This window comes from Malus domestica, chromosome 16 (assembly GCF_042453785.1).
Source record: "Malus domestica chromosome 16, GDT2T_hap1".
NCBI lineage: Eukaryota > Viridiplantae > Streptophyta > Magnoliopsida > Rosales > Rosaceae > Malus > Malus domestica.
In genome coordinates, this window is record NC_091676.1 from 21902762 (window position 1) to 21926073 (window position 23312).

General features: G+C 38.2%; 1 protein-coding gene across 1 annotated transcript; it reads left to right on the forward strand.

Annotated features, from left to right (window-relative positions):
- The first annotated feature begins 9700 nt into the window (after window positions 1-9700).
- Window positions 9701-23041, forward strand: LOC103403591 (pre-mRNA-processing factor 19). Its single transcript, XM_008342438.4, has 18 exons — window positions 9701-9975; window positions 10106-10191; window positions 10344-10415; window positions 10636-10698; window positions 11253-11339; window positions 14158-14302; window positions 14392-14510; window positions 14711-14827; window positions 15321-15416; window positions 15504-15563; window positions 16035-16109; window positions 20446-20550; window positions 21013-21129; window positions 21202-21279; window positions 21368-21461; window positions 21780-21831; window positions 22383-22453; window positions 22552-23041. Exons 1-18 carry the CDS (start codon window positions 9963-9965, stop codon window positions 22665-22667), a joined length of 1566 nt encoding a protein of 521 aa, XP_008340660.3. The 5' UTR covers window positions 9701-9962; the 3' UTR covers window positions 22668-23041.
- The last annotated feature ends 271 nt before the right edge of the window (window positions 23042-23312 follow it).

Below are 23312 nucleotides of genomic sequence, written 5' to 3' on the forward strand. Positions count from 1 at the left end.
CATTATCCCAACCATGAGTTCTCATGTGACATGGAATATGAGAACTCTTCGTTGATCGCGTTCAGTGAACTCATTCTCTATTGAGCACCTACCGCACTTGTCTTGATGTCACACACACCAATGATTTGAGACTAATCACTCTCCCTGAGAGAAGACATAGTACGTACCGATCTTGACGGACTGTCAATGCCCAATTGGCAATCCTATGATCAGGAACGTTTAGGATGTGTCTACGAAAGAATGGTCTCAAGAATCTAACTTCATTAGATTACATTCTCCCAATCACAAATTCCTTGGACTTTATTGTTTAAGCATATAACATTTATATGAGACGGCTCAAACAATAATGTATGCCCTTTATATGTAAAACTAGATTAGTTTAACATGTGAAATGTCCGTAAAGTATCATCACATGATTGGATTTAGGGCACATTTCCAACAATCTCCCACTTGCACTAGAGCCAATCAGCTTGATCATCAATGATGATATCTCTTCTGTAGTCATTTCATAAATGGCTGAATAGTAGGCCTAGGCAGTGGATATCTATATGTGTTATCCACAGAAGCAACCTTGAGAATAACAACGTCACCATTATACATGATTCTCAATCATGTGGTTCAGTCTCTCATTTGTGTTCGGATCTTGATGAGACCTTGATTCCCAGGCTTGAGCTATCGCCCCATTAGTGTCATACACTTTCTGGTTGGAACCGAATAGAGAGTTCATAAATGAACTTTCCCATCCAAACAACATTGTTGTAAACTTCTATATGGCAATATATCTTGCATTCATAATGGAACACACTAAAGTCATTACTTTAATGTTTCCATCCAAATATCTCTTTAGTCATAATAAAGAGATATCTGTTTATCTCTTCATTCATAATGAAGAAACATCCAATGATGGATTAGATTCATAATCTAATACATTTACGCTTCCATTACGTTACTTTGATTCTTCCTCGATCTTTGAGGAATTTATCCTTTAGTATTTCTTAAATACTTAAGGACTCACTTGACAGTTGCCATGGTTCTGATCCTGGGCTTGCACTGATATCATCTTGTACCGTTCTAGGTACAACTCATATCAATGTTTTTCATACAATATGAAATACATAAATCACCTTTCTGCGTATGCATAAAGGATTCTATTTACGCATTATTTCTTTGGGAGTCAAAGGGGCACGTTCCCTTTGAGAAGGGCAACTTGCTAGTCTTACTAGAGTCATCCTTCTAATTGAAGTTTATCATCATATGAGAAACTTCCTAGCATCCATTGTCTATTATTAGGGATTGATATAATCCAATTATATCATGAAATATATCATTATAGATTTCCATCCCATGTATATAGACTATATCTCCCATATACATTCTATCTTCATATAATGTATTAAAGTCATAACTTTAACGAAGAAGTATTCTTTTCATTTCCAAAATTAATATATCATATATATTTAAATTTTTAGGAACATGATTAACTCCCACTAATCTTTTGTAAAACTAGTAAACAAAAGATTCATTTACATCTTTATGAGAAATCAAACGATTTGATCATTTTTCTCATAAAATGCAAATAGCTCCCACTAACTTGCTAAGATCCATGATGGATGGATCTCTACAACTTTCATGTCTTGTGATTCATAGTTTTAGACATATATTATCAAGACTATCTTAATAATGGTTTCGGAAACCCATATTATGTCAAAACATTGAATCACCATTTAGTTGTAGCTAACAATCTTCGAATTAATTGAAACTAAGACTACGTCAAAAATGGTTCCTTTAAAGTTAACCATTCTCTTTGATTGTAGTCACCTTAAGCTACCAATTAGCTATGAAGGTTTCATTATTTCGAGTCAAATGGTACTTTACCATTTCCTTGAGTATATATCGTATATGCACTCAATGTAGTCATAAGGATTTTCATTCTTATTTCTTTCGAATTAAGAGGTGCAACTCTATGACATAGTCATAAAGTTCAAAACCATTCAACTGAGACGGTTTTTAAATCCTTATCGACTACCTTGGAGCTTGTGGTATAGGAACTAGGTTGTTATATTTGTTGATTACTTTCTTGTCTCTCAAAGAACCCATTCTTTGAGTTCTATCTCTCGTTCATTTGCTTTTAGGCAAATCACATTGTAGAATTACAATGAACTATCCAACAAAACAACATTTGTTAGTTGGTTTATAGAAGCGATATCCAAAAGTTATTTTAAGGATATCCTACAAGATTATTATCAAACAAATATTGCTTGTTAGCACACAACCCCAAATCTTTAACATGCTTAAGATTTGTCTTTCTTTTCCAACTACATCTTATGGAGTCATGAAAATATTGGAAGATCTTCTCATTGACAATCATATTGTTTTTAGAAGTATATATCCTATATATGGGTAATAGATAACATCTAACGAACTAAATCTTATTCAAGTTCGTTCTTCTCCTAATGGAGAAATACATTATCTTATGATGATATTTTCCTTGATATCTTTCAAGGAAACTCATCTAAAGTGTTACCTTTCCTTGGATCAAATCTAAGGAGGTAAATACTTTAGACGTCTTACTCATCAACTTACATTACTTGAATTCTTTGAAACATTTTGCAAAGTATTCGGACTTGTGTTTATTCAAAATAAACTATAGTCCAACAGAGAGTGATCTTCGGTGAATGTAATTCAACATGAGTAATATTATGTTTGTGGACAAGTGCCACTAACATTTAAGTGAATTAATCTCAACAACTTTGTGATTCTTTCTTCTTTCCAAAAGAATAAAGATTCAAACATTTTGCCTCTATACAATTTTAACAAGAAGGTATTGGATCCGGATCTAACGATCCAAAGCATCCATCTTTCACCAACTCATAACTTATGTTTTTAGAGGTATCACAACTTTAGTTGGGATTAGTCACTACCTTGCAACCTTTTGGGTTTTAAGCATCATTATTTTCTAAACAGTTAACACCACCATATTATCTCTACTATAGAGACAATTAATTAGATTACCATAATCTAATCATTGATTAATAAAGAACATTGTTTTGTCAAACAAAACATTTATCCATTTCACATAGTGACTGAATTTAGTTCCTTAAAATTGGAATACAAAGACAATCTATGTTTTTCCAATTTCTTTGGTAGTTCATATGAGGAAGTAAGTACCATCTGCTTTCGCAGAGATCTACATTTGATTCACGTTTCGAATGTGAAGTACTTTCTCTTCTCTCATTTATCTTCTACTTCTTATTAGCCACACTTTTACAACGATTGTAAAACATAGTCACTAATACAGAATCATGCATTCAAGTAGAAGAACCAACTGTTTTGAACTATTCAAGAACAATTTACAACACCTTCGAAAGGTGTGTCCTTGACACTTGCAAGACATTTCTTGCAAATACCCCTTCCAATATCCATCCTTTCATAAAGAAAGTTTGTTCCCTTGGAGTTATTTATCTTCTTTATTTGACTTTCACCTTTGACTACATTAGTCATGGTCCCTAAACTCCCACTATCTCTCTTGAAACCTTTTTCAATTGTGTTATACACATCAAACATTTTGGAGAGTATGTGGTTATTGTTCACTATATAGTTTACAATAAACTTAGTGAACGATTAGGATAGGGAAACAAAGGTGAAGTCCTTGCCTAGTTTCCGTCTCGTTTAAGTGGTTTATCACTTCAACATTCAATGATTCAAAATCATCATAAGTCCATGTTAATGGACTATTTTTGTCAACCAACCATTATGTTCTAAACATAATTACAAACCTTCAAGAGTTGTACAAGGCAACTCTCATTTCTTCATACAACAATTTGTAAATGAAGAATCATGGCACATTTAAGTGTTCATGCCTTTGTGCTTTCTTCTCAAGTTCTTTGTTCATTTAACAAAGAAACAAGCACTAAGTGTTTGCATTGACTAAGAGTTGTTCAAAGCAACTCCTATTTCTTCATACAACAAATTGTAATTGAAGAATTATGACATTAAAAGTGTTGTCCTCTTTATGATAGACCTTTTCTAACATATTCTTCTAATGATACATTATCAATAGGAAGATTGTGAGGATGAGACTACTTAGATACATATGCAATCCTTTTAAGACATTCTTTGGGATTGTGGTACCTAAGTCCGGAAACTAAAACATTCGGTTTTGTCAAGTGTTGGATAGCGTTTGCAAATATATTGGTAAACAAATACATAACGAATATAAATTGATTGATTTTAAGCCATTTGATTCGGGTCTTTAAATCAAAATAGCACCACCCACTATTTTTGGCAAATTCCATATCCCTCATAGGAATTCGAGAGTTTTGGATGAAACTCCTAGTAGGTTATGGGAGGCTCACTATTACCAAGCCCACCTCACGATGATACGATATATGGCTAGCAACAATAATAATGAGAGAGTACGCTTACTCATTTGCAACTCATGCAAGTACCCATCTTATTTGGCCTCTAGAGAATGTAACCTCACAATGATATGATATTGGTTCCATTGCACTTAGTTAAGTTCTTCCCACCATGCTTAGTGTGTGAAGGGGTTCAAGAATAGCCTCACGATGATACGATATATAGCTATCCTCGTTGCCTACACTCACCTCATCATATGTATATGGATTCCTCCTGAGTATAAGCATGCACTGTGTACTCCCCCATGATAGGGTGAAGCCGGTGTACAAGTCATAAACGATTGGATCCCACCACGGTGGAAGGCCACGAAGAGATATTCTAAACATCTCTCGCTTATCAACTTAATATTGGTTTGGTTGAGGGTTTTAGGTCTCATCACATATAAACATACATTTTAATCTCTATTAAAACTATTTTGGTCCTATAACAACTATTGGTCCATCTCATTGTTTTAGTTGTACATAATACTCCCACTATGCTTTTAAAACGATTTTTAAAGCAAGAGTATATGATACTACTAACATAAACTTTGCATTCATTTGATGGACTACATAGTTGCCTTAGGGCCTAAGGATGATTATGAACCTTTGTTTAGATTCAACACGAGCCTTGTGTTGAACCTCAGTCTAGGAATGAAGATTGATTTTAGTTACGCGTTTAATCACATTAAGGCGTGTTGTCTTATGGGCGTTGGACCCAACTACTTCATTTTCATGCATATCGTATAAAGCAAGAAAGAAGTACTTCAAAGTAAAGGTGAGCTTATGCTCATTACAACATTTGCATATAACAAATTACTTTAAAGTAAAGAAGAGCTTAAGCCCTTTTACAACATTTGATCAAATCAAATTACAACCAAAATTTAATCTACACATTCCCATGGTTCAAACAAATTTGAAACGCCTTTCACATAGCTCAATTATATTAGGCTTAGGTTCATAATCACCCTTTAATTAATTAACACTTTAACTAATTAATTGAATGCAACATTTTCATTTGGTTTTTGTATCCATAAAATTGATTTAAATGGAGCTAAACAAAATGAAAATCCAATTCTCATTTAAAGAGACAAAACAATTTTGTTCTCATCCTATTTGGGCCATCTTGCAATTAACCTCAACTTTTGGGCCATATTGCAAATACAAAAACTTTTGGGGTCACTTTGTATAATACACAAAAGTCACAACTTCATGTAAATACAACTAGAACCCAAACTTTTAATAATGCAAAAACATCATTAAAGGAACAAAACAATTTGTCCTTTAGCGTTTTTGGACCTAAACGTAAAAACGTAAACTTTTGGGCCAAAGTGCAAATACACAAAAGTATCAAAACTTTATGTAATTGCATAAAAGCCCCAAAAGTACTCCCTTTGAGGGAGTGGCTGGTTTTAGGGAGGGATAAGGTTGGTGTGTGTGTTGATTTGTGAGTTTTGTCAAAAACATGCAAGTGTATGTAAGATAAGATATGTTTTTGAAATAATTCAAACACAATTATTTCAATCATCATTTATACAAATATTTAACACTTTAAATACATAATAAATCATTTAAAAACATATCACATATACTTTATGAAATAATTCAAAACTTTGAATCAAAACACCAAACCTTTTTGTTCTTGACAAGAACATCAAGAACAATGAAGAACATCCATGAAAAACCCAAATTTTTCCATGAACTTTTTCCACCCAAAAACATTCCAAAACCATTCTTACTTAAGGGAAATAACATCTAACCAAACTAGGGTACTTAGGGGTTCCAAAGAACACATTAAAACACTTTTAACAAGTCAAACAAGAACCCAAAAATTCACCCTTTGATTTTGGCCGAATTTTCCCAAAAGCATGGCACCAAATTTTAGCTCCAATATTCATGCTCATATGAACAACATCTACAACATTTGAGATAGCAAATTTTCCAACAAAATTTACTTTCAAAGAAGCAAGAATAAAGCTTGTAACAATTACAACTTTTAGATCACATACTATGAACTACAAAACCCAAAAGGATTCACCAACTACTAGACCTAGGCTCTGATACCACTTGAAGGAATTATTTTGTAAAACATGTTCATTTGAGCAACATCATATAGCATGCAATTAACAATTAAAGGCGGAATCATGCTTACATGCACTCAAATACAAAACATTTACCCATGAAATTCAAAGCCTAGTAGATTGGTGAACCAATAATCAACTCAAAAATAAGTGAGTTGAAATTAATACCTTTGTAGATTCCTCTTTGCATAAGCAAAGGCTAATCACCCAAAGAGATAGGGCCTTCATTCCTTGCTTCTTAGATCCATGGATTTGGATGGAAGAATAGGTTCTCCAAGTTCCCAAAATTGAGAACCTCTAAGTCTCTACACCAAGGAGAGATAGGATGATGAATGAGTGACCTTGGAGGATTAGATGACTAGCTAATCACCTCCAAGGTGTTGGCCTCTTTAGAGAGAAAATGGAGAGACAATTCTCACCCATTTTCCCCAAAAATAAACCCTTATTTCACTTAATGAATATTTGGCTATAAAGTCATTTATATAGTCACTTCTTTAAGTGACCTAAATAACCAAAACCCTAATTCATTCCTTATGGCCGGCCATTTAGGGATTTTTGGGCTTTTGGGCTTTAATGAATCTTTATTCATTAAATTGTCATACAACTTAAGTTAATGGGCTTGACGTTCGAAGCCCATTGAGCCTTAAGGTCCAAAACTATCCCGTGGTCTTTAACGAACTTATTCGTTTGATTAATTAACATATTAATTAATCCTTGCCATAAATAATTAAACCATTCAATTAATCTTACTCATTTCATTTATTTCGTCCATCTCTACCTTACACGGTGTACGATCCATTAGGTTCCTTTTAGCGAGGTAGTGGGCGATTAAAACCATTTTACATCGATTGTGAATTGAAACTATTTTCAATTCTCCCTTTAGTGATTACACACGTTTAGGGCTTCCACAAACCATGAGTGACACCTAGCCGTATGTCATGGTTACCCAAGCTAATCAGAAGAGGTGGAGAACCTATTCAGTCTGGGATTACAAATGCAATACGGTCTTTCTCTAATCTAATACTCTTGACCACATTGTTTGGTTTGATAGTTTATTTTCTCATGTCTACTATCCAATGTGTGTCTTGTGCTTATATGATTACCTTGAATGTGATTAGGAACACATTCCCAAATCTCATTCATACTCTGGCCAGAGATTCAAATCATATCAGAGAGTATTCTCCCTCAAACAGTTTGAAGGTTAGAGATCCCTTGTTGCGCATTCACTTGTCTCCATAGCTAAGCGGCTTGACCCCAACGATGCCGTGGACACCCTCCTGGTGGGATGACTTTGACATAATCAAAGATCAAGGTCTTAACCACAAGACAACTATGATGCCTCAGGTCAAAGGACTACTTTGCATTATCCCAACCATGAGTTCTCATGTGACATGGAATATGAGAACTCTTCGTTGATCGCGTTCAGTGAACTCATTCTCTATTGAGCACCTACCGCACTTGTCTTGATGTCACACACACCAATGATTCGAGACTAATCACTCTCCCTGAGAGAAGACATAGTACGTACCGATCTTGACGGACTGTCAATGCCCAATTGGCAATCCTATGATCAGGAACGTTTAGGATGTGTCTACGAAAGAATGGTCTCAAGAATCTAACTTCATTAGATTACATTCTCCCAATCACAAATTCCTTGGACTTTATTGTTTAAGCATATAACATTTATATGAGACGGCTCAAACAATAATGTATGCCCTTTATATGTAAAACTAGATTAGTTTAACATGTGAAATGTCCGTAAAGTATCATCACATGATTGGATTTAGGGCACATTTCCAACAGTTTCAAATAAGCCTCCAATAACAAGGAAATTGTCGTTTGAAGACTTGAGGTTAATAACACTGAAGTTTGAACTGCGAGAAGCCCTCCTTGAAAGCCTTGTGAAATTTCAACCTGCAAATTGGAACCAATGGGTAACCGATTCCTAAACAAAAAGCATTTAGAACACCAAATCGCACCAAACAAGGTTATCAGCCAAAAGAAAACCAAATTAAACCTAGAAACTAACCATTTACCAAAATTAGCTAAACTTGGGACTCAACATAGAAAATATTTATACCTTGACTGAGACTAGAGAGGAAATAGCCACATAAAACCCACATCAATGAGAGCATCTCCAATGGGAGTCCATATTTAAGGATTCCCACCATCACCTTTGAGTACTCATTTAAGGACTTAAAGGGAATCTTTGTGTCACTAAAGGAATATTGCCTCCAACGGGAGAGTCTTTATAGTAGAATCCCTAAATTTGAGGTTTTTACAATTTTAAGTGACTGGGACCCACGCCTATCCCTATATGTGGGTACATACACCAAGTATCTGGCGAGTCCCTATACTTTAAGGACTCACTTTCCGATCCATTGGAGATTCATTTTGTCCCTATATTACTTTCATACTCATTTTATACGATGTCCTTATATATGGACTCCACTGAAGATGCTCTAAGCATGAAATGCGTTTCAAAACAAATTCAAATCAAATTGAAAAAAAATCTAATTGAACAAATAAGCAAGTTGAAACCCCAAACTGGAATTACCAAGAACGCTCACAATCTAAGTCGTTCTTCCTTCGTTGTCGGAAAGAGGGAGTGACCACAACCTTAACCATAAATGCTTTCTTCAACAAAGTAAGAAAGTGACCACTACTGAAAAGTGGAAAGGAAAGAGAATGAAGGGGTAAAAAAGGATTACCACTGACTCCAAAGCCAAAGGCTTTCTTCTTGGTGACTCCAATTGTGTTAAGTTTCTTACTTAAGTCTTTCTAACAATTTTTCCATATGTTTTGACAATTTTGATACAAACTAGTTAACCTCTCAAATAAATAGTCAAATAAATAGAAGTGTGACAAAATGACTTAAGCGAGAAACACAATGCAATTAAAGGAAATCCTCTATGACGAAACATATGTATAGCTCATGGATATCTCCCCTATGAAAAACAATGAGAATCTGTCATTTTCACGAAGAAATCATGCATGAAGGTTGGTATCAAGTCGATTGAAACCCTCGACTTCTGCGCTAAGATGTTAATAAGTAACCTTACCGCACGTTTCCCAAGTGATTTTTTTATACAATCGACAATTGAAAAAGACAATTTGCAGATGACTAATTGAAAAAAATCATTTGTAAATCAATCGTTTTTTATTTTGTACCAAACATGCAACGCATTTTAAATTCTTCTATCTCGATACTTGAATCCCCTCATCCACTAAGTAAACGAGAATCTATCACGATGCAATTGATGGGCCCGGGTCCATCTACTTTCTGGGCCAGATTATTAGAAAGCCCAAATAAGGTGGGCCTGATTGTCGATCGTCCCCCGAAATCATACAATCCAACCCATCGACCTCTTTCCGTTTCTTTCTCCCTCTCTTCTTCTTGCTCAGTGAAACAGCGCTTCCCTCTTCACTTGGCCGAGTCACTAGCAGCTCCGCCGTCCGACCAAAACCCTAGGTCTCTGCCACCATGAACTGCGCACGTAAGCCTCTCTCTCTCTCTCTTTCTCTATCTATCTATCTATCTCTCCCTCTCTAGAGCATTCGTTGCTATAGGGCCTCGTTTTAACTGATCTCTCATTTTCTTCCTTGTCTTCCTCTTTGCCTGTACAGTATCCGGCGAGGTGCCGGAAGAGCCTGTGGTCTCCAAGAAGTCCGGGTTGCTCTTCGAGAAGCGTTTAATCGAGCGACATATCTCGGTGCGTTCCTTCTCTCTTCCTCTCTTCATTCTAGGTTTTTCTTTGGGTTTTAGCAATATGTATGATATCTTAATTTTGTTGATTAAGTTGCAATTTCATTGCTACATATGATAGAAGACTAAGTTGTTGTACTTGTTGAATTATTCCACTAGGAATATGGGAAATGCCCGGTAACCGGTGAACCACTTACCGCTGATGATATCGTTCCAGTTCAAACGGGGAAGGTACTGAATTTCAATATATTTACTTAATTTATTTCATTACTGGTACAATTTTTGGTATATTTTTCTATATCTTTATATAAGCGTATTTATGTGCACGCGATTATGGGTATATGGAAAATTACCTCTTAGTCATTGGTCTCAATGAGTTGTGATAAGCTAGTTGGCGTCTTGTAATTACTATAATTTCTTATGTTGATTTGTTCTATGGCTTCCTATGCAGATAGTGAGGCCCCGACCTGCACAAGCTGCTAGTATTCCTGGAATGCTCGGAATGTTCCAGCTTGTATGTCTTCTGATTATACTCATTTATTTTATTCAGTTTATTCTTTTTTTTGTTTGAACTTACAATTGTAGCTTTGAATGTTGTCGTATATCCTGTATATTAACCTGTGCTTTATACTCTACAACAATTGTTGCATTCAGTATGCAACTTTGATTGCCCTTAATATGTCATGTTCTATGAATTATTTAACGAGAAACCATCTTTATTATACATGTGTTATATAGCCAACCAAGAGCATCCGATGATAAAAGGGATCCATTAGCATTCTCAGCATTTGTATTCAGATTTTGATGAGTCCATTAGCATCACCCCGTCAATGGACTCCTACTATGTTACCAACATAACATAGCTATTATTCATTCTGTTCATGATAGCAGTTCAGGCTCTATATCAAGTTGATTATGAATCTTCCTTGAGAATAAGAACATTTTTGGATAGTGCGTAATTTCTTTAGATTGATATACCATTTTATTTTATTTTAAGTTGTTTAATTGTTGTGAGTATATTTTATATGTAGTGTTAACAAAGTGGTTTTTTCCCTTGCTTACCTATAGGAATGGGACAGTTTGATGCTAGCCAACTTTGCAATGGAGAAACAACTACATACAGCAAGGCAAGAGTTGAGTCATGCTTTGTATCAGGTAATGTAACTAGGAAATGTATATTCTAACTACATATAATTCTTATGAGTTTCTTCTTTTGTTTTATTCATTTCATTCAAACTACATATATAGCTTACATGTTGTTGATGCATAAAACCGGAGGGGTCTTGGAACAACGTAAATCCGACCGTGAATTTGCAAGAAAGCAAAGAACACAAGATGTATCGTGGTTCACCCCAATGTTTGGGCTACGTCCACACTGATGTTGATATTGTTTCACTCTGAATGATGAATATACAAGGAGGTTAGAGGCAGTGTGCTCTCTAGCCTATTTTCTCTGTGCTCTCTTCCCATGGCCTAAACTTGACCTCCCTTAATGAGGAGAGTGAGGAGTCTTTTTATAGAATAAGAGCTCCTCACTTATTACATGTTTACCCCTTCATTTATTACATAGTTACATTTGAGTCCCCCCAGTATTTATACGAGATATAAATACGGAGGCCCTAAGTATGATACCTTCTTTCTTTACGGAGACCCTAATTATTACATAATTACATTTTTTTTTTGGCATGCTACCTTTTTTCTTTATTTATGATTACCCTTTGGTGTGGTTATATAGACGTCTCCAAAAGATAAGAAAAGTAAATCACATCATTCAAAAAAGCTGTTGCAGAAGGTGGGTATGGCAGATGGTCGGATAGTGGGATAACATGTGCAGCTGGCAGTTGCGGGGGGCAGGGCCTGCTCAATGGGTCACGCCCATAATTCCCTTCTGTGCAATCATGCCATCACCACCGTAATTATGTTTGCTTTTTCCTTTCTCTTTTCTGCTTTTGCTTTTGTTTTTGTTTCCCACTCTAGACATCCTTTCTCTTTTTCTTTTTCCACTGCGCCCCTGGTTTCTTGAGTATGGGGTCCTCCAACTCGAGCACGTTCTCACCATTTTCGTTGTTGGTGGTGTTACCCTGCTCATTCTGTTTGAAACCAATCAATACAGTTTTGGTCAGAGCTTCTGAGACCAGACAACAAGATATCTGACTCAAACTCCCACAGTGGGAAGGCATCAGAAGGCATAGTTATGGTGGACACCACTGTTCTCGCAAATCTGCAACAATATCGCAACCGATATCTCCTTCTCCCGCTGCGACCCCACCTCTATGATCTCCACCAGCACCGAAATCCCGCCTTCCTCCAGCAACGCCGCGCGGGCCTCCGATACCGATACGAGGACGCTCAACACGTACGCCGACTTGTCCACCATGTTCGAACCGAAGTCCGCCATCAATTCCACCGGCAGCTTCATGATTTCTGATTGTAAGGCTCTAATTGTGTTCTCTTTGATTGAACAGAGCGAGTACAGAGCCGTTGACGCGTCCTTCTTCCCGCGAAAAATCACCGCACTCCAGAAGGTTCATCAGCAGTGGAATCGTACCCGATCGTCCAATCAGAAGCCGTCGGCCCTGAGACGAAGTCGTTGGGGACTCTTCGGATCTGTCGGAAGCGCAGGCTATCAGAAGCCAACTGGGTCCCGGACGTGGTGCTCGATCTCCCACTGCTCCGGTTCAAACCACTAGGTTCATCATCCTTGACTCCCCACTAGGTGTAATCAGGAGTCAGGTGCAGGGACAATTGCTGGATGCGAAGGCTGACAGCCTGGGATTCGTCCTCCGCCGTTGGATCTAGGCTTTGCCTATTCTTTTGATTGATCTCGGAGACAAAGAGATAAGGAGGAGGTTGGGTGTTTTCATGGGGAAGAAAGATTTGAACAATTGGAATTTGGGAAGATCTTCTGGTTGGTGTGGAAGTCCAGGGTCATGCGCGAGTAGTAGCGCTCGATCACCTGGTGGGAGGATTTCTTCACTGTTTTTGTGCGGACGCGACCCATGATGGTGGATTTGGGCGGAGGAGATGGCTGGCGACGGTGCTGGTATGTGCATCTGTGCGTGAGGAGAGGGTTCATCATCCTTGACTAGGAATGGTGTGATGACGAGCTTGTTGTCAGTTTTGGACCCGAATGAAAGTCAGAGCTTCAAGACGGAATCTGCGTCCTTATCCACCAAAACACATGTATCCATCTGCCTATATATATATATATATATATATCTCTGTTTCTATATATTTCTCTAGAAACCCAATAATTTTCTCAGTGTCACTTCGAACGCCACGCTTTTTTGAGAGAGAAGGAGAGAGATAGAGAGAGAGGGAGGAGTCTCTGAAGGTTTGTGTTGGTTTGTGTCTGGGCTGCTTGGAGAATTTGGCCACAGAGAGAGGGATTTTGGTTTCTTGGGTTTTGCAGATTCAAGGTGGAGATTGTGGTGAGATGAAAAAAATGAAAGAGAACCGACATAGTCTTTCGATTCCCACAGACAGTGTCAAATGTTGATGTACAAAACCGGAGGGGTCTTGGAATAACGTAAATCCGACCATGAATCTGCAAGAAAGTAAAGAACACAAGATGTATCGTGGTTCACCCCAATGTTTGGGCTACGTCCACACTGATGTTGATATTGTTTCACTCGGAATGATGAATATACAAGGAGGCTAGAGTCAGTGTGCTCTCTAGCCTATTTTCTCCGTGCTCTCTTCCCATGGCCTAAACTTGACCTCCTTTAATGAGGAGAGTGAGGAGTCCTTTTATAGAATAAGGGCTCCTCACTTATTACATGTTTACCCCTTCATTTATTACATAATTACATTTGAGTCCCCTATGTATTTATACGAGATCTAAATACGGAGACCCTAAGTATGGTACAAACACATGTGTTTTGCATTTTGATACTCATTTTCTTATTTTAGTGAACTGAAATGGAATTTGACTTGGTTGAATGACCTAATTTGGTAATCTGTATTTTGGCAGCATGATGCTGCATGCCGTGTTATTGCAAGACTCAAAAAAGAAAGGGACGAAGCAAGGTCATTACTTGCTCAAGCTGAGAGACAAATTCCCGCAGCACAATCAGTAGTTGCAGCAAATGCTTCTGTCCATAGCAATGGAACGCCAGGTTCTTTCTCTGTATGCTTCTCCGAGAATATACCATATTTTCATAAATTAATTTGCTAATTAATTTGAGCTCTTTTTTTTTTCTTCTAGTTGCTGATGACCAGCAGGGACCTGGTGCGAGCAATATACGACCTGGAATATCTGCCAGTATCCTAGAGAAAATGACCGAATGTAATGTAACTCTTTCACAGCAGCGGAAGATGCGGCAGGTACTGTTTATTTATGCTGTGTTGCATTCTCTGATTTGTCTGATGTCACATGCCAAAGTTTTAACAGTTTACTTTCCATGTGTAGTTTACATAATCTTTTCTTGAGAAAAGCTGCTAGTAAAGTTCAGCTGTTTTCACAGAATTTATTTGATAAGTTCTGATAGTTATTGTTTTTATCTATTTGTTGCTTTGGTGTTCAGATATCCCCAACATTAGCTCCAGTTGATGCGTTGGAGAGGTATACTCTGATATCTAGTCATCCTCTTCATAGAACAAGCAAACCAGGAATTTTATCGATTGATATTCAGTCTAACAAGGTATGAGATTGTGTTTACCTCTGTTATTATATCGTTTTGTTTAAGCATCACTTCCATATAGGTATTTGACTCCAGTGAAAGACTCTTAGGTTTGTACTGGATGTTGCATAATTTTGCTCTTCAATACTGCCTTTGTACTATTAGAAGTGCATTTTGATCTTTAATGTTCATATATCTACAGTTTTAGGTTTAGGGATGATCCTAAACCAAATGTCTTGAAATGAAGAAAACGAATTTAGAAGGAACAAATCTAGAATTTATTGAGCCTTGAAGCTCTCTTGTTTTAGTGTTCTTTTGCGTAATGGTATTTGATGAGAATTTAGATCTTTTGCATGCTTTTCCTACCTTAATCCACACTTTACACTGATCTTTTGTCTTCATGGTATATACGGGATTATGGATTAAGGACAAAGTCATAAATCCTTATGTCATTGAACTCAGTTATGTTTCCATTTTGCTGATCAAGTATTACTTTTTGGCTTTATTCTCGCAGAATCTCATTGCAACTGGAGGGGTTGATACAAATGCTGTAATCTTTGATCAGCCATCAGGGCAAATAATATCTACTCTTAGTGGTCATTCAAAGAAGGTTTCAACTATTAATTCTGTAGCAAGTATTTACTTGATTTCTTTCCATGAATGCATATTAAAGTTTGTGTATGTTTTTCTTTGGTAGGTTACAAGCGTGAAATTTGTAGGTCGGGATGATATGTTCATAAGTGGGTCAGCAGACAAGGTAAGCCGCAATAAATTTGTTTTCTTCTTGTTTCTTTGGCATGGACAATTTTAATACCTCCATTGATCTATTTATTTCTTCATTACTATTTTATCTTCTCTATTTACTGGAGTTGTCATTAGCTTTGTTTGTCATTCATTATTAACTTGGCCACTGCTAAACTCTGCCTACCTCACAGTTACAAGTTTAACCTTGGGACTTTTTATGTACATCTATGTGGATCTACACGGATTTAAATTTATATTCTGAAGTTACTTTTTATGCAACTGGGGGTGGTGATCAACCTCCCTGACCCAACACAAAAAGGAGATCAGGAAAAAAAGAGGATAAATTGGAGTCAATAAAGAACTTTACATGCATGCAATTTAGATGTTATTGCATAGGTTGTAAGGGTGTAACCAATCAGATATTCAACGTAGTGTACTCCATCTTTTGATGTTGTATCATCATTTTTCCCCTTTAATGTTGCAGACAGTTCGCATATGGCAAGGCTCTGATGATGGGAACTATAACTGTAGGCACATTTTGAAGGACCATACTGCTGAGGTAAATGGTTTGGACTTGAGTTCTCCAAAATTTGTTCAAAGTTAAAGCCCTTTTAGGTGGACAAAATATGTAATGAGCAGCAAATCCAAAAATGGACCGCAGTGAATCTTCCTCTGTGTTTCTCCTGCGGACACACTTATCTATTTGACTTAATCTGTTTTAGCAATGTGACTGTAATTAATGTACTTCAATCCCCAGGTCTACTTTTTGCGTCCACTTCTGTAATGTTTCTTTGTATTCAGGATTCGGGAATCCATAGTTGATGTTATAGGATGTCTGGTAACCAAAATGTTATACCAATGTAACGTTGAAATGAAGGAAAGCTTATTTATTGATATCCCCGATAAGTTACAAATATGTACATATACTTGAGTCAAAATAAACAAACAAGAGGGAGCCTTCACAAAGGTTGCTTAGGAGAAGTCTCAGCAGTCGGTAGAGCCCCAGAAAGAGAAGGCACCGGAGGGGGATCATTCGGAGCCTCAGTACTGGACAAAACCCTAGAAGGAGGAGGCATCAGAGATTGATCATTTGGAGCCTCATTACGCGGTACAGCCCCAGAAGACGAAGGCAATAAATGCCTTTGGAACAAACCCACAAATCTTTGATGATCAAGTAAAACCTGACCATCAGATTCCTTCATCTGGTCAAGCTTCCTCTTCATGTTTGTAGCATAGTCATGTGCGAGCCGGTGCAACTGTTTATTCTCATGCTTGAGCCCTCTAATCTCCTGTTTGAGACTCATCACTTCAGCCGCCAATGATTCAACTTGGCGGGTTCGAGCAAATAGGCGTTGGGCCATATTAGACACAGAACCTGCACACTGAACACTGAGAGCCAGAGAATCCTTAACAGACAACTCATCAGATCGTTTGGAAAGTAGTCTGTTATCTTTGGGAGTGAGAAGGTTCCTGGCCACTACCGCAGCGGTCATATCATTCTTCATCACGGAATCCCCAACGGTAAGAGGACCAGTAGGGGAGACGAAGGATGGGCGCCATATGTTGTCTGGAGAAGGCGGGGCTGCCTCTTCAACAAGGTTCAAGTCAAAATGACGGTCGGAGGGGCCAGACATTTTCAAAGGTGTTGAAGAGAGAAGAGGTCGGACAAATCAAGATCTTAGAAGTGCAAGAATGGAGCTTCTACTGGTGGATATTCAAGTGTGCTTTGGAACTTAATGTCAGCCCCTATAAAAATCTGCACTCGACGAAGCTTCAGAAATCGAAGAGGCGCCTGCTCAGAAATCGAAGAGGCGTTTGCTTTCTCAAAAGCTGGGCTGCTCAGAGACCACGAGGGTCGATCTCAGAAATCGAAGAGGTGTTTGCTTTCTCAAAAGCTGGGCTGCTCAGAGACCACGAGGGCCGATTTCAGAAATCGAAGAGGCACCTACTTTTCCAGCCTTGTCAGCACCTGTCACACGCACACTCAGCTTTGCGGAAATTATGGGCATTCTGTTGAAGATTTCTGGCGAAGTAGAAAGCACATGAATCGTACTGTTCAATCACCCACTTCCCACACGCAACAGTAGCTCATGGGTACCATAGATAACTTTGCCAAAGTTCTCTGACAAAGTTGAGACACGTGAAGCTTGCAGCTCCCACTACATCGCTCTGACCAAGAAGGGTAAAAGAATTGCAAAGAAACAACACTAACAAAGTTTAGACACATAAATTTTGAAGGTCTAGCTACCATATTATTACCCACAAGGGTAAAGGAACAGTACCACTGCTGGATAATTGGAAAGTCCCGGTGTGTCAACCTCTATGCTTCGTGGCAAGGTAGACTAGCAAACATGCCCAACCTTTACTCACATTCGAGAAAACACTCCTAACAAGATTGCTTGCTCCAAAATCGAAGAGGCACCGCCCTCCGAATCTCGAGAGCCAGACTCCCAACATGATTACTTTCTCAAAAATCGAAGAGAGGGTAAAGGAACAGTACCATTGCTGGATAATTGGAAAGTCCCTGTGTGTCAACCTTTGTGCTTCGTGGCAAGGTAGACTAGCAAACATGCCCAACCTTTACTCACATTCGAGAAAACACTCCCAACAAGATTGCTTGCTCCAAAATCGAAGAGGCACCGCCCTCCGAATCTCGAGAGCCAGACTCCCAACATGATTACTTTCTCAAAAATTGAAGAGACACCGCTCTCCGAATCTCGAGAGCCAGACCCCCAGCAGGATTGCTTTCTCAAAAATCGAAGAGGCATCGTTCTCCGAATCTCGAGAGCCAGACCCCCGACAGGTCTGTAATCTTCACACGCAACATCAGCTTTCCAGATACCACAAACCACTTTTTCAAAGTGCTCTGACAGAGTTAAAACATGTGAAGCTGGCAGCTCCCACTACCGTGCTATAACCAAGCAGGGTAAAGGAATAGCATTATTACTTGATGTTAGGGAGACTCCTATATATGTCGACTTCCATCCCTAACGGACAGGCAGACCTGCAAAAATGCTCAACCCTTTCTCTTATCTGAGAGGGCACTTCCAACAAAACCTTTCGAAATATTCAGCTTTCTTTCCTCCCGATAATACCTCTGTAAACAAGCTATACTAGAGCAAGAATATCTCATATCATCAGGGTTAAAAGCAAGAGTATCCCATATCATGCTATTTCCCTGTCTTTTCCTTTGGCCTTGTTCTTACCTGCAAGACAAGGAGAAAGAGAGCAATCAGTCAGCACTTGGAATCAAGCTTCCAGCCAGGAACTGACTGCTTGGAACCCCTTACCTGATTACTTACCTGGCATTGCTCTCGAGTACTCATCTTCAACATCTTATGCTTCCAGGGAAGATATCGCATCTGCCTGAGGAACAGATAGGGCAAGTGAGAAGGATACAAGGAAGCATGTGGAGACAAGCGTAACAGCACACGTGCCGATACATCCACTACTCTATCAAAAGCAAAAGTATCCCATATCAGCAGGGTCGAACGTACTCTAGATTTGATGGACTTGTTTTGACCCTCAAATTCTTCAGTCGGCCTTATACTCTGGAGAAAACCAGAAAACCCTCCAGCCCAGTTCAAGAATAAGCCTGTGGAAAGTTACTTCTTCAAAAGCAAAAGTATCCCATATCATCTCTCCTCATTTTTCTTCTCTTTATCCTTCATGCTGCCTGCAAGATAGGGAGAATATGAACAATCAGCCGGAGCTCTGATTGCTTACCTTGTCTGTCACCTCTTTCAGCAGATCCCCCAGCTCGGCGACTTGGGGGACTCCTACTACATGGTTTGTATCTCGCTTGACCAAGCATGAAACTACAAGTAAGCTTCAAGTGAAATTGATACATTACCTTGTGCATCTCCACCAGTTACAGATACCACCCCTGGATGGAGGAAGAGTACTTCCAGAGAAGATGCCACATCTACTTATGAGACAGATAAGGCAAGTCAAGACGATACCACACTCCGGTACTTAGAAGTTTCGTGGCTACGAGATCATTCTCCCACAATATTTCCTAATGTCATTTGTACTAAATCATTCACTTGTACTCACTAAAGGAGAGCTTGAACCTATGTACTTGTGTAAACCCTTCACAATTAATGAGAACTCCTCTATTCCGTGGACGTAGCCAATCTGGGTGAACCACGTACATCTTGTGTTTGCTTTCCTATCTCTATCCATTTATATACTTATCCACACTAATGACCGGAGCAATCTAGCGAAGATCACAAAAAGTGACCGTTTTCGCTACCTAGGATCTATCTTGCAAGAGAACGGAGAATTAGATGGAGATCTCAACCATAGAATACAAGCTGGATGGATGAAGTGTAAGAGTGCATCCGGCGTGTTGTGTGACCGTCGTAGGCCACTGAAGCTCAAGGGAAAATTTTATAGGATGGCAATAAGGCCAGCGATGTTGTATGGCACAGAATGTTGGGCGGTGAAGCATCAACGTACACAAAATGGGTGTAGCGGAGATGAGGATGCTTCGTGGGATGTATGGGCACACGAGAAAGGATAAGATTGGGAATTAGGATATCCGAGGTAAAGTAGGAGTAGACAAAATTGAAGGAAATATGAGAGAAAATCGGTTCCGGTGGTTTGGACATGTGCAAAGAAGGCCTACTGACGCTCCGGTTCGAAAATGTGACTACGGGACAGAGGTTCGGGGCCGAAGGAGTAGAGGAAGACCTAGGAAAACTTTGGAAGAGACTCTAAGAAAAGACTTGAGTACTTGGATCTAACGGAGGACATGACACAAATGAGCGTAATGGCGTTCTAGGATTCATATAGCCGACCCCACTTAGTGGGAAAAGGCTTTGTTGTTGTTGTTGTTGTAGTAGTTATGTGCTCTCTATTTGAATTTATGTAGCATGTCTCAAAATTTTCAGGTGCAAGCTGTTACTGTGCATGCCACTGGGGACTACTTTGTGACTGCTTCTCTTGATAGTACATGGTGCTTTTACAATATTGCCTCTGGGTTATGTCTAACACAGGTCTATCTCGCTCTCTGATGTGTATGTGCACATGCCATATACTATATACTATATCAAGTAATATTCCTTTCAAGGCATTTTCTAGTACACGACAGTACATTACAAATGCATGAACTTGAATTTCACTGTGTTTAATAACAATCTCGTTGCATTTTGTATGGAAAATATTTCTGATTGATCGTGTTGAAAGTTTCTGTAAACTGTTTAAATAGATGCATGTATATAGGTGCATATGTGCTTCTATATTTATTGAGTTCGTAAAAATCTTCTTCATTTAAAAGATATTTTAAACTTTGGTTTTTGGAGGAAGGAGGGGAGGGGGTTGCAGGGTTGTGGCATTTAAGAATGAGTTTTTAATCTTTTGGAGAGGATGGCGGGGGTTTAAAACAGCTATTTTAACTTCGATTTACCTTTATGTTCCATGATGATATTGGTATAATGGAAGTTTATTTGGCTCTCTAGGTTGAGGATGCTTCTGCTTCGGAAGGCTATACATCCGTTGCATTTCATCCTGATGGTCTCATTCTTGGAACTGGCACCTCAGAGGCTCTTGTGAAAATTTGGGATGTAAAGGGTCAGGTATGTGGGTTTTTATTTCCTTCTCTTTTCAGTTCTTCTGATCTTACATTCATTACTTTTGCTAATTGACAGTCAAATGTTGCAACATTTGAGGGACATGTTGGCGCAATAACTGCAATCGCCTTCTCTGAGAATGGTTACTTTCTTGCGGTAGGTTTTGAACCTTTTTACTAAGAAAAACATGAAGTAGATAGAATTAGATAATACCATGTTCTTATTTTACATTTGAATTTAACAGACTGCAGCTAGTGATGGCATTAAGTTGTGGGATCTACGAAAATTGAGGAACTTCAAGAAATTTACTCCCTACGATGTTGAACCAACAAACTGTGGTATGTATATCTCCAAGCATTTTCATGATTTCTTTCTAGGGAAAAAAAATGACAAGCATTTCAGTGCCAATACCGGTACTTTGCAAAGTCAGTTAAATGGCTTTTTTGGTAGATGAGAGATGATTTTGAGTCATATTTCCATCCAGTTTACCCTATTTACTTTCTCTTCCAGCGTACTATTTTCCATTGTTATGTAATCTCTAATTAGTTATAATAAATTGGAAAAGGATTCGTACTTGAATGAATTTTAACATCTAGATAGAAGTCTTTGAAAGTAGAATGGAGTATAATGAAAAGCTCTATTTTTGATCCTTGCAGTTGAATTTGACTACAGTGGAAATTACCTTGCTGCTGCAGGCTCTGATATAAGGTCAGTTTTTGAAAATTAAACCTTGTCTGATTGGACACCCAGAAGAAAAAAAAAAGTGTATATAAGCAAAATGCTGTATTTTCATTTTTCTAATCTGGTGTACCAGAATGCATTTTCATTTTTATGTTAATAATGTCATGAAGCTGAACGTATTTGTGGAGGCTGTATACAAGTTGCAATCGTCTAATGATGGATATAACATACAATGTAATATTCCAAGGACAATTATGGAATACTCAAGGTGTCCTGTTGCCTTCTCCCTCCCCTATTTCTCGATTCATGAAGATAATGAAATGAAATCACTTGCGTAGATTATAGTCAACTGAAATGAAATCACTGGACATTGTGTGGTGGTCCGAGCAAAACTGAAATCCCCCATAATAATAGTCAACTGCTGAAGTTGTCCCCAAGTATCCACAGTTTGCCATGAATGAATGTGTGAGAAATGACATTGTATATTTTGTCAGCCCTACAGAGTTTTGACAAATATTCCGTCAGTATTGCTTTCAAGAAACTTTTGAGCACTGATTACCGACCTTGTGTTTTTGCAGAATCATCCAAACAGCTAGCGTCAAAAGTGAATGGAACACTATAAAGACTTTCCCTGACATGTCTGGCACAGGTTATCTATCTTCACTTGCCTGTAAATTTGGTTGTAGACCATGTGGCCTTGACTTGGGGTTAGTCTGTGATGCTCATTATTTTCTTGTTTCGTTTTAGGTAAAGCAACAAGTGTGAAGTTTGGACCAGATGCAAATTATATTGCAGTAGGATCTATGGACCGAAACCTTCGCATTTTTGGCCTGCCCGGCGTAGATGGTGCAATGGAGTCCTGAAGTGGTGATAATCTGCAGTTTGCTCTGGGTAGCTGCCGTTGGCTGAATCAGCGATAATTTCGACATTTACTTGAATGCATCTTGTTGGCGGCTTTGTAGCAAATCTACCATTCGGAATGTATTTCTGTAGTTTTGTGTTTCCATGTGCAGTATCAGCTGAGCGTTAAACATATTCGAGGAAAAAAAATAGAGGAATGCCGAAGTGATTTTTGAATATCTTGGCATGTCATACTTTTCGTTGTACTATTTTCATATGTTGCCTTAAAATCTCTCGTCTTAACTTCTTTGGTGATGAAGACTTGAAAAAAGAATGGAACATATTGGTATTTCATCTTTTCTTTACTATTATTTTATAGAAATATTGGTTTTTGAAATTTCATACTAGTTTAGATTTATTTCTTGAGCTAAATATTTTGCGGTGTGTGGATATCACATCCCAGTATTTTTTTTACTAAAGCAAACAGCTATGAGAGATGGTGCATGTTTTGTTAAGTTTTAGGGATTTAATTCAGAACCAACTAAACAATGTCCCTGGAACAACTATTTCCACGTTTTTTTTTCAAGATGATTAGAGCATTAGTCTCTCAACTGTAGTCCAATTGGAGCTTTGAGCTTCAAACTAAGAATGCATGAGCATTGATCTTT

Excerpts from the sequence above, each read along its gene's own strand:
- LOC103403591 (XM_008342438.4), top strand. Across the intron at positions 14,511-14,710 it reads AGCAGCGGAAGATGCGGCAG|ATATCCCCAACATTAGCTCC; the intron begins GTACTGTTTATT and ends TTTGGTGTTCAG. Across the intron at positions 15,564-16,034 it reads TAAGTGGGTCAGCAGACAAG|ACAGTTCGCATATGGCAAGG; the intron begins GTAAGCCGCAAT and ends TTAATGTTGCAG.